We start from the raw sequence: 11,396 nt of genomic DNA, 5'->3' as shown, positions 1-11,396 counted from the left end.
AACCTGGTAGTTTTCATTTTTGAGATTAGTTCCATCAAACATAGTCCCAGGCCGTTGATGAACTATTGTAATAGTATTGTTTGTCAGAGACTGCCATTAAACAGTGCCACTCTGAAAGTGGCCTGAGTGAGAGGTGGAACATATACATTTTTTTAAACTTGCTGCATAATCTGCACTGAAGAGAGGGAGTTGTACAGTTCTGTGTGGACTCTTTGGTCTTATGAATGGATTTCCTACAGCCACAGTCAATGTTTAAGCTTTTCTTCTAGGATTCAAGTTGAGCTCCTTACTAAGGGTTTGTTTTATCCTAAAGATGAAGGAATCCTCCTGAGTGTCCACCATTCATTTATTCTGAACAAAAATATATATGCAACAATATCAATGATTTTACTATGTTACAGTTCATATAAGGAAATCAGTCAATTTAATAAATCCATTAGGCCCTAATTTATGGATTTCACATGACTGGGCAGGGGCATAGGCCCACACTTGGGAGCCAAGCCAATCCGAATGAGTTTTTTTTCTCACAAAAGGGCTTGATTAGACAGAAATACTCCTTGGTTTCATCAGCTGTCGGGGTGGCTGGTCTCAGACGATCCTGCAGGTGAAGAAGCTGGATGTGAAGGTCCTGGGCTGACGTGGTTACACGTGGTCTGCCATTGTGAGGCCGGTTGGACATACTAACAAATTCTCCAAAAGACATTGGAGGCAGTTTATGGGGGAGAATTTAACATTAAATTATCTGGCAACAGCTCTCGTGGACATTCCTGCATTCAGCATGTCAATTGCACACTCCCTCAACTTGAGACGTGTTGTGTAACAAAACTGCACATTTTAGTGTCCTTTTGTCCCCAGCACAAGGTGCACCTGTGTAATGATCATGCTGTTGAATCAGCTTCTTGATATGCCACACCTGTCAAGTGGATGAATTATCTTGGCAAAGGAGAAATGCTGACTAACAAGGATTTAAACAAATTTGTGCAGTTTTTTGAGCGTATAGAACATATCTGGGATTTTTTATTTTAGCTCATGAAACCAACACTTTGCATGTTGCGTCTGGGCGCGGAGTATTGTTGATCCAAACTTTCTGACCTCACAATGGCAGTAGAGCACCCAAGCTAACTGTCTAAAGTTAGCTAGCCAGCTACTTCCAGACAAATGAGAGAACACCTCACTGACCATTTTACTTGCCCTAGCAGAGCTGGTTAAGCTGTTTTCATGTTATCCAGAGCGTCGGTGACTGATGGCAACAAGTCTGTTTTTGCCGATGTTTACTGACAATAGGAATAATCAGATGATTAAATAGAGGACTTCATATTATGACTGAAAAGTAGTTTCCTTTCTAGCACCACTCGGTTCAGTGTCATACTGACCAGTGTACAGTCATGGCCAAAAGTTGAGAGAATGACACAAATATTAATTTCCACAAAGTTTGCTGCTTCAGTGTTTAGATAATTGTCAGATGTTACTATGGAATACTGAAGTGTAATTACAAGCATTTCATAAGTGTCAAAGGCTTTTATTGACAATTACATGAAGTTGATGCAAAGAGTCAATATTTGCATTGTTGACCCTTCTTTTTCAAGACCTCTGCAATCCGCCCTGGCATGCTGTCAATTAACGTCTGGGCCACATCCTGACTGATGGCAGCCCATTCTTGCATAATCAATGCTTGGTTTGTCAGAATTTGTGGGTTTTTGTTTGTCCACCCGCCTCTTGAGGATTGACCACAAGTTCTCAATGGGATTAAGGTCTGGGGAGTTTCCTGGCCATGGACCCAACATATCGATGTTTTGTTCCCCGAGCAACTTAGTTATCACTTTTGCCTTATGGCAAGGTGCTCCATCATGCTGGAAAAGGCATTGTTCGTCACAACTGTTCCTGGATGGTTGGGAGAAGTTGCTCTCGGAGGATGTGTTGGTACCATTCTTTATTCATGGCTGTGTTCTTAGGCAAAATTGTGAGTGAGCCCACCACCTTGGCTGAGAAGCAACCCCACATATGGTCTCAGGATGCTTTACTGTTGGCATGACACAGGACTGATGGTAGCGCTCACCTTGTCTTCTCCGGACAAGCTTTTTTCCGGATGCCCCAAACAATCGGAAAGGGGATTCATCAGAGAAAATGACTTAACCCCAGTCTTCAGCAGTCCAATCCCTGTACCTTTTGCAGAATATCAGTCTGTCCCTGATGTTTTTCCTGGAGATAAGTGTCTTCTTTGCTGCCCTTCTTGACACCAGACCATCTTCCAAAAGTCTTTGCCTCACTGTGCGTGCAGATGCACTCTCACCTGCCTGCTGCCATTCCTGAGCAAGTTCTGTACTGGTGGTGCCCCGATCCCGCAGCTGAATCAACTTTAGGAGAAGGTCCTGACGCTTGCTGGACTTTCTTGGGCGCCCTGAAGCCTTCACAACAATTGAACCGCTCTCCTTGAAGTTGTTGAAGATCCGATAAATGGTTGATTTAGGTGCAATATCCTTGCCTGTGAAGCCCTTTTTGTGCAAAGCAATGATGACGGCACGTGTTTCCTTGCAGATAACCATGGTTGACAGAGGAAAAACAATGATTCCAAGCACCCTCCTTTTGAAGCTTTCAGTCTGTTATTTGAACTCAATCAGCATGACAGAGTGATCTCCAGCCATGTCCTCGTCAACACTCACACCTGTGTTAACGAGAGAATCACTGACATGATGCCAGCTGGTCCTTTTGTGGCAGGGCTGAAATGCAGTGGAAATGTTTTTTGGGGATTCAGTTCATTTGCATGGCAAAGAGGGACTTTGCAATTAATTGCAATTCATCTGATCACTCTTCATAACAGTCTGGAGTATATGCAAATTGCCATCATACAAACTGAGGCAGCAGACTTTGTGAAAATTTATATTTGTGTCATTCTCAAAACTTTTGGCCACGACTGTACATCCCAAATGTCAAAAGTAGTGCACAATGTAGGGGGTAGGGTGCCATTTGGGGCAGTGACAGACTATTTTTGTCATTTCTGTTGCAAGCAAAGTCGAAGAACAATAATATGGCTGGGAGCCTACCAATTCCCCCCTCTCTCTTTGATACCTACCAAACTTTTGCAGGCTTAGGCTACTGCGCTCCTAAAATAATACATTGGGTAGCAAACATCAGGTGACTATCCTAGAGCAACTGCATCTGTACAGGTACGGACAAGGTAGATCTCTTTTCTATATTTAACACTGGATATGCTCTGCAGGCCTACCGTGATTATGCAGAAATAATTATAAAAAAGCCTTTTCGTATGTTAATTAGGGATTTATTCAACAAAATGACTTTGTAGTTAGTATAAAAACATTTAAAAGTATAACATTTCCTATAGAACAGTAGCCCATATCTATACATATAAAAAACATTCTACCATATTTCTTTTACATCAAAAAGGCTTGCCTAATATTTTACTCGAACGGCATACTATTTAGAACGTATGCCTACTGTTTAATAAAAATGAATGCACGTAAGCAACAAATATCAGCATACTAGCATCCTACTAAGAATGCGTAATTGCGTTGATTCCCGCAATTCGTTAATTTTGGTACAGCGAGTCCCATCAGCTGTTGTCAAACGGGAAACACTTTTCATGCCACTTCGATGCCGAAGTTGGAGGAGCTATAGGAGGCTGATGGGACGAGCTATGGGAGTATGGGCTCATTGTAATGCTATTAATGTGGTTTCCATATGTTTGATAAGTTCCATTTATTCCATTCCAGCCATTACCATGACCCTGTCCTCCTATAGCTCCTACTACCAGCCTCCTCTGGTGTATAGGTGTAGTGAACTGTGGTTAAGGCTTGTGTTGGAAACAATGTGCCACATTTCTTTGAAACATTGTAAAAACAAAACAGAATTTTTAAAAAGTACACTAAACAAAACCCTTCGTTACTGGCACAAAGCAACCTCCCTCTTGAAAAACAACAAAAAAATCTTCCAAATCAACTCCCGCAGCAGCACTCTTGAGAAAAGTATTGTCCTTTTTGTCCTGACAAATGTTGAAGCTCCTGAACACCAACATCTGAGTACAATGTTACAGATAATGCTATCGGGTTCCATCATGGTAAAAAAAACTAAGATTGTTCATCTTCCACAATAATTGCACCCGTATAGTTTTCATATTTACACTTTGTTTCTCTTTCTACCCCAAGTCTGCTCCATAAAAAAAGTCACTCCGGAGGATCAGCTTACGATCAGCTCAGGGTCCTTTTAAAATGGTTCTATATCATCAGATAGGTGGGGATCCGTGCGTGTGTCTGTCTGGGACACAAAGGTTTTGGGGATCCCCCTTCTCTTTTTTCCTTCGTGTCATTGTCTTAACCCAGTGACGAATCGGCTGCCTTTGCTGGTCTGCGCAGTGGCGACACGCTCGTCTTTCAGGATGCGGAATCGCTCATTCAAAGTCATCGCAGTCTGATGTGACAACAGTTGGGAGAGAAAGCTTGTCAGAAAAACATTCAATTCGCTTCACATCAAATCAAAATGTATTCGTCGTGTACACGGACGTTATTGCAGGTGCAGCGAAATGCTTGGGTTTCTAGCTTCAGCAGTGCAGTAATACCTAGAAATAATAGTTTTTAAAAAACATAATTTTTTAAATATAACTAGCAATGTCAGAGACCAGAATATAAATATATCAAATGTTATTTGTCACATGCGCCGAATAATTTCAGGTGTAGACCTTCCAGTGAAATGCTTACTTCCAAGCCCTTATCCAACAATGCCGTTTTAAGAAAATACCAAAAAAATGCAAATAGTCTGGGTAGCCATTTGATGAGCTTTTCAAGAGTCTTATGGCTTGGGGGTAGAAGCTGTTTAGAAGCCTCTTGGACCTAGATTTGGCGCTCCGGTACCACTTGCCGTGTGGTAGCAGAGAGAGGTCTGACTTGTGTACATATAATACATTTGCATATAATGGTGTGTACATACAGTATAACTGGGTCCAGTTCACTAGAAACGAAATGGAGACAAACTGACCGAATCAGGGAGACACTATCTGAACTTCAATAAGTTTGTTAACATTGCACGTTTTTAAACCTTTTTGCTTCAGCGTGCACTAATGAACGACACCATTCACCAATTCTCAGGGGGAAACTTAGATCTTGAACGACTAGGGGAGTTAGACTATTTACATCAAACAACCATTCATAACATTTAAAACGGAGTGTACAAAACATTAGGAACACCTTCCTAATATTGAGTTGCACCCCCTTTAGTCCTCAGAACAGCCTCAATTTGTCAGGGCATGGACTCCACAAGGTGTCGAAAGCATTCCACAGGGATGCTGGCCCATATTGACTCCAATGCTTCCCACAGTTGTATCAAGTTGGCTAGGTGTCCTTTGGTTGGCGGATCATTCTTGATACACACGGGAAACTGTTGAGCATGGAAAAACCCAGCAATGTTGCAATTCTTGATACACTCAAACCGGTGTGCCTGGCACCTACTACCATACTGTTCAAAAGGCACTTCAATCTTCTGTCTTACCCATTCACCCTCTTAATGGCACAAATACACAATCCATGTCTCAATCGTCTCAAGGCCTAATCCTTCTTTAACCTGTCTTCTTTCTCCCCTTCATCTATACTGATTGAAGTGGATTTAACAGGTGACATCTGTTAAGTTCATGTTTTAAGTATCCCTATATTTCTGTTATTACGGGGCTATCACTCAGTCAAGAGTGCGCATGCGCAGGAAGTCTGTTGGTTGTTGGACCTGGCCTCGAGTGTAATGGCTACTTGTAGTGTGTTCATATAGTATAGTAAACTTTGTTAAACTGGAACCTTGTCGTTGTGTCATTTCGAGTTAACAACATCAATAAGGGATCATAGCTTTCACCTGGTCAGTCTGTCATGGAAAGAGCAGCTATTTCTAATGTTTTGTAAATTGAGGCTCACGAGGACATGATCTGAAACAACTTGGGGTGTGTTTACACAAGCAGCCTAATTCTGATATTTTACCTAATCAGATTAGCTCTTTTGCCAAAAATGTGCCAAAACATCAGAATTGGGCTGCCTTTGTAAATATAGCCTTTGTGTATGATTGCCCAATTCTATCTTATTCTCACCGGTTTCCCCACACTGTTGATGTCAAACTGCAAGGGGACTCCTTTAGGTGGTTCCGTTTTCTTCTCCTCTTCCACCTTCATCTTGACTGGGGCAGAGCTGGTGGGGGCCGGGGGGTGCAGGGACCAAGCACAGGGAGGCCTGGGAGAACAGAGAATAAAATATGGGGAGTGGTTATGGACAGTTGCTGAAAATATAATGGCACCCATGCACTTTTCTTAAATAATTCCCTATTTATTCTAAAACTACATTGCAGAAACAATTTTATTTTTGTAAATGTAAGTTTAGAATTGTGAAAATAAAAGATGAATGGACACAATTATTGCCACCCCGGAGCTAGTACTTGGTGGCACAGGCTTTGGACAAGAACTGCAGACATACACTTCTTGTAGCCATTAATGAGCTTGTAACATCCTTCTACTGGCAATTTGGCTAACTTTAAAGTAGCAAACTGCTCTAATTCTTCAATGTTTGAGGAGTGCCCTCCACCAACGGCAGTTGTCAGCTCTTGCCATAGGTTATGGATGTGATTCTGATTGGAACTCTTCACTGGCCACTCCAGAACAGTCCAGCATTTCTTCTTGAACCATTCCAGGGTGCTTTTGATGTGTGTTTGGGGTTGTTGTCCTGCTGGTTCCACAACCTTCAGACAGACACAGTTTTGGACAGTGGGTTGAATATTGCACTCCAAAACACCTTGATAATCTGCTGATTTAATGATGTCTTGCACACATTCAAGGCCCCAAGTACCAGAGGCAGCAAACCAAACCACCTGGGTGCCTAGCTCAAACCATGAAAAACAGTCCCAGACCATTACTCCTCCTCCACCAAACTTTACAGGGGGCTCCCAAGTGGTGCAGCGGTCTAAGGCACTGCATCTCAGTGCTTGAGGCGCTAATACAGACACCCTGGTTCGATTCCAGGATCTATCACAACCGGCCGTGATTGGGAGTCCCATAGGTCTGTACACAATTGGCCCAGCATCGTCCGGGTTTGGCCGGTGTAGGCAGTCATTGTAAATAAGAATTTGTTCTTAACTGACTTGCCTAGTTAAATAAAGATAATATTTAAATATATGCATTGGGGCAGGTGTTCTCCTGGCATCCGCCAAACCCAGATTTGTCCGCCGGACTTCCAGATGTTTAAAAAAAAATGTTTTATGCGCTTCAGCACTCGGCGGTCCCGTTCTGTGAGCTACCACTTTGCGCCTGAGCCGTTGTTGCTCCACTTCTCAAGCATTTCGCTACACCTACAGTTACCGCTGTCAATCACGTGTATGTGATGAACAAAATTTGATTTGACAACAGCACTTACAGTTGCCCGGGGCAGCACTAGCAGGGCAGAAATTTGCCGAACTGACTTATTATTTTAGAAGAAGTAACAAATGATGTAAGAAAAGTCCAAGGGTGCCAATATATTTGGTCGCCACTGTATATATAGGGTCAGGACTATTTAATTTTTTTTGTCATTTAGCAGATGTTCTTACCCGTTGCGACTTTCAGGAGCAATTAGGGTTAAGGGCAATACTCAAGGGCACAGACAGATTCTTCACCTAGCCAGCATGGGGATTCGAACCAGCGACCTTTCGGTTAATGGCCCAAAGCTCTTAACTACCTGCCGCCCTCATACCACTTGAACGGACTAGGAAAAACTACTGGCCCTTAGTTAATGATCAGGTTCTTTGGTATGGTAACTACCGGGACTGGCCCTTAATTATGATCAGGTTCTTTGGTATGGTAACTACTGGCCCTATGTATTTAGTCAGCCTCTGCTCATATAGTGGTATGTGTGGCTTCATAATGTGACTCACTCAGACTGTGTAATGGCAGTGGGGTTGTCGATGGAAACGGTCAGGATCCCACTGCTGTTTGTTGACGTGCGCCACCTGGTGGACAGACAGACATACGGTTAGACGACTTGTGGATAATGACGAGCAAAGGTTTGATGTGTAGTCTTCAAGAATGATGAGGGTGCACTATATTATAGAGTGGAATGCCGTCTGTCAAGAGGCGACAGTCAGAATGTGTTAGCAGTCTCACACCCATCCACACACACACGTCAAATACTCACCGGCGAGTTCTAACTGGGGCAGGGGGTATAGAGGTTAAAGCTGGCTTCGGCACCTGGGTGTGAACCTGCAGTATGGAAGAATGTACAGGCGAGACAAAGACAGGACTTTCATTGCACTGTGTCCAATTAAAAAATAAAAGTCTACATACGGTCAGAGACACCTACGGGCCAATAGAGTGTACCTTGAGGCCCCTGCGGAAGAGAAACGTGGCCTGGCGGGCTTCTCTCTGGGTTTGGACAGGGGGCAAGGGCCTACAAGGAGAAGACAAAATGGATGGTTGGTCTAGGAATGGAGATGGAAATGTTCCATGATGTCCTTCATTTGTGCAATGTCATTGGAGAGCACTTGGAACAACGCTGCAGTGATTCTCAGCGTTAGACAGAGCCAGTGCCAATTTGTTCCCTACCCCTTTGCTTTGATGTTAACCCTTTGATATTTTCAGATCTTATAGGCCTATATAGGTAAAAGCAGTGTAAATGGCGCTTCCCCCACATTACTTAAAGAGGAAATCTGCAGTTGCTACATCCCTTTTTGGACTTGTAAATTAATTAAATGTACTCATTGATTCTTGAATATAACTTAAAGGCCTCATGAGCTTAGTTCAACAGTCGTACCCCATCAGAACCCAAAATATAAGCTTGTTTTACTCCAATGTTTGTAAACAAAGTAAATGTAAGCAAACACCATATAGCTTCAACACATGGTTAAAACTATACTTTTGATATAATGGATGGTCAGTCCTTGCATCCATAGCTGTATGCATTTTAGAATGGTTACATTTCTTCACTCCAAATCCCTCAGCTGTTTACTAATAACAGTAGCAGGGAGAACACTTTGTTATTGTTTCAACAGCTGATTGGCCCTTTAATACATACAGATCTGCAAATATTGAAGGGTTAGGGCCAAAGGGAAGAAGGGGTAGATAGCGGTCTAGGACCGGCTGATAGTGTGACGAAGTGATATTCCATGGAGTGGTGTCATCCTGGAGTAATGCTACAAATCTTATTTCCTCACCGTCTCCGCGGCTGAAAGGGTCTCGTTGAGTTGAGGCCTCTCTGTACGTCTGTCTGTCTGTACGGCCTCCTTTGGCCTTGCATCTGTCTGTATTGGGCTGGTTGGGTAAAAGGCCGTGATTGGTTGTTGAAGGGTCGCGATCGGTTGTTGAAGGACTGTAACTTCTGGGAGAGAAAATGTAAATAGAGATGGTGAACAGAGGAGCAAGGACTTCTTTGGAAACTAACTATCTCCTCTTCGATCCCAACAAGGGTCATGTTAACTAGGCATGAAACAGAAGAAAACAGTTCGAAACAGCGAGGTATTATCTTAACTTGTCCAATAAGGGATGCTTGTTTTGCTACAGTGTGCCCTAATGAAAATGTCCCAGATGTATGAGCCCTTAGTACCCGGTTGATAGCAGGTCGGTTGAGCGGACTGATGCCTTGCTGTAGTGCTGCAGTCTTCCGGGCTGCCAGTCCAGTGATAATCCCTTGACCCCGGCGTCGACCAACCGGAGGGGGAATCTTTCGGCCTCTTCCAACACCCGCTCTGGTTATCGCACCTCTTGGTACACCACCTCCTGGAAATGACACGGCTTCTTTTTCATGTGGAGAATCCAATTGATGTGATGTATTGGAAGGTCTAACTAGTTCACTGGCATTTCAAATATCCCAGGCATGATTATTTGAAATTATTTTAGCAATATTAAAAAATAAAAAAAAAAAAAAAAGTAACCTTTATTTAACTAGGCAAGTCAGTTAAGAACAAATTCTTATTTACAATGACGTCCTAGGAACACTGGGTTAACTGCCTTGTTCAGGGGTATAACGACAGATTTTTTACCTTGCCAGCTCGGGGATTCGATATAGCAACCTTTCGGTTACTGGCCCAACTCTCTAACCACTAGGCTACCTGCCGCCCAAGGGGGTGTGGTATATGGTCAATGTACCATGGCTAAGGGCTCTTATGCAAGATGCAAAGCGGAGTGCCTGGATACAGCCCTTAGTAATTAGAGCAGTAAAAATACATATTTTGTCATACCTGTGGTATATGGTCTGAAATACCATGGCTGTCAGCCAAATCAGCATTCAGGGCTCGAACCACCTAGTTTATAGTCAACAATGGAGAACTAGCTGCAGTGATGAGCACCACAAACAAAACTACTGTACACACGTCTTTGGGTCTGTCCCCTGGCCCTCGCTCCAACTGGCTTCCCTTGGACAAATACCGTCCCCTGCTGTAGTGGCCTGCGGTTCCCCGGGCCCGGTCTCCTTGCTTGTTGCTCTTTCTTGTTCAAACGAATTATATCATCTAGGATAGTCAGATGAACAAAACAATAAGTTTACTTGTCAGTGAGCTCTTTCAGTCAATGTAACGTTATGTATGCCATGCTTATGAATTAAAGTTTGTCTGGCTCTTGGAAGTCTTGGCTGAATTTGTACATTCTAGTTAACTAACTACATTAACCATTCTCGCGGACATTTGGATGGGCCAATAGACCTGCATAACAACAACTAACGTTAGCTGGCTGTTCGTTAACTGACTAGTAGTGGCAAATTGGCTTGGTCGCATTGAATGAACGCAGCTAACTAGCGGTTAGCAAACAAAGTTGCCAAGAGTAGTAGATAAGTAGTTTGAAATAGACAGTGTAATGTATCTAAAATAAATGCATGTAATTAGCTATATAACGATGCATATTATGATCCCTCATATGCGAACATTTAGCAAAATAGCAAGCTAGCTACAACAACCAAGCTCGAGCTGCTGGTGACCCACCCACATCAACGGTGTCGCGAGCGGCCTTACCTAAAGACATGTCGACCTTATCAGGTACACCCGAGGTGATCTCCCGTGTAGCCGAAAAACCAACGTTGCTCATACTGTGGAAATCTGTAGCTACACACAGGAAAATATTCTGGATAAAATTCCCTAAAATTAGCACGCTATCTAGCTACGTCAAATATCCCCCCCGTCTAAACGGTAGTCACTAGATACAACAGCCACAAAGACGAAATTTGCTATTTCGTTACAAAAAGTGCTATTTGGTCTTAATTTAGGGTTAGGCATAAGGTTAGCAGTGTGGTTAAGGTTAGGTTTAAAATCACATTTTAAGAAGATCAATTGTAGACATGGGGGAGCTTTATGACTTTGTGGCTGTGGTAACTAGTGACGACTACAAAACGTCTTAACGCACGAAAACTAGAGACACGAATGGCATTTTGGGATGTGTAGTTGTCATAGTATCCCCCCCCCAA

General features: G+C 43.0%; 1 protein-coding gene across 1 annotated transcript; it reads right to left on the bottom strand.

Annotated features, from left to right (window-relative positions):
• Nucleotides 1–3,263: 3,263 nt before the first annotated feature.
• LOC120020594 (UAP56-interacting factor) lies at nt 3,264–11,305 on the bottom strand. The gene is made up of 9 exons (XM_038964296.1): nt 10,948–11,305; nt 10,315–10,452; nt 9,549–9,721; nt 9,160–9,323; nt 8,327–8,396; nt 8,145–8,209; nt 7,885–7,959; nt 6,077–6,215; nt 3,264–4,422 (listed from the first exon to the last, which is right to left on the bottom strand). Exons 1-9 carry the CDS (start codon nt 11,018–11,020, stop codon nt 4,318–4,320), a joined length of 1,002 nt encoding a protein of 333 aa, XP_038820224.1. The 5' UTR covers nt 11,021–11,305; the 3' UTR covers nt 3,264–4,317.
• Between the last annotated feature and the right edge of the window lie 91 nt (nt 11,306–11,396).

Source organism: Salvelinus namaycush, chromosome 25, assembly GCF_016432855.1.
Source record: "Salvelinus namaycush isolate Seneca chromosome 25, SaNama_1.0, whole genome shotgun sequence".
NCBI classification, from domain to species: domain Eukaryota; kingdom Metazoa; phylum Chordata; class Actinopteri; order Salmoniformes; family Salmonidae; genus Salvelinus; species Salvelinus namaycush.
Note: the sequence above shows the minus strand (reverse complement) of the source record. Positions and strands in the feature narration are given on the sequence as shown.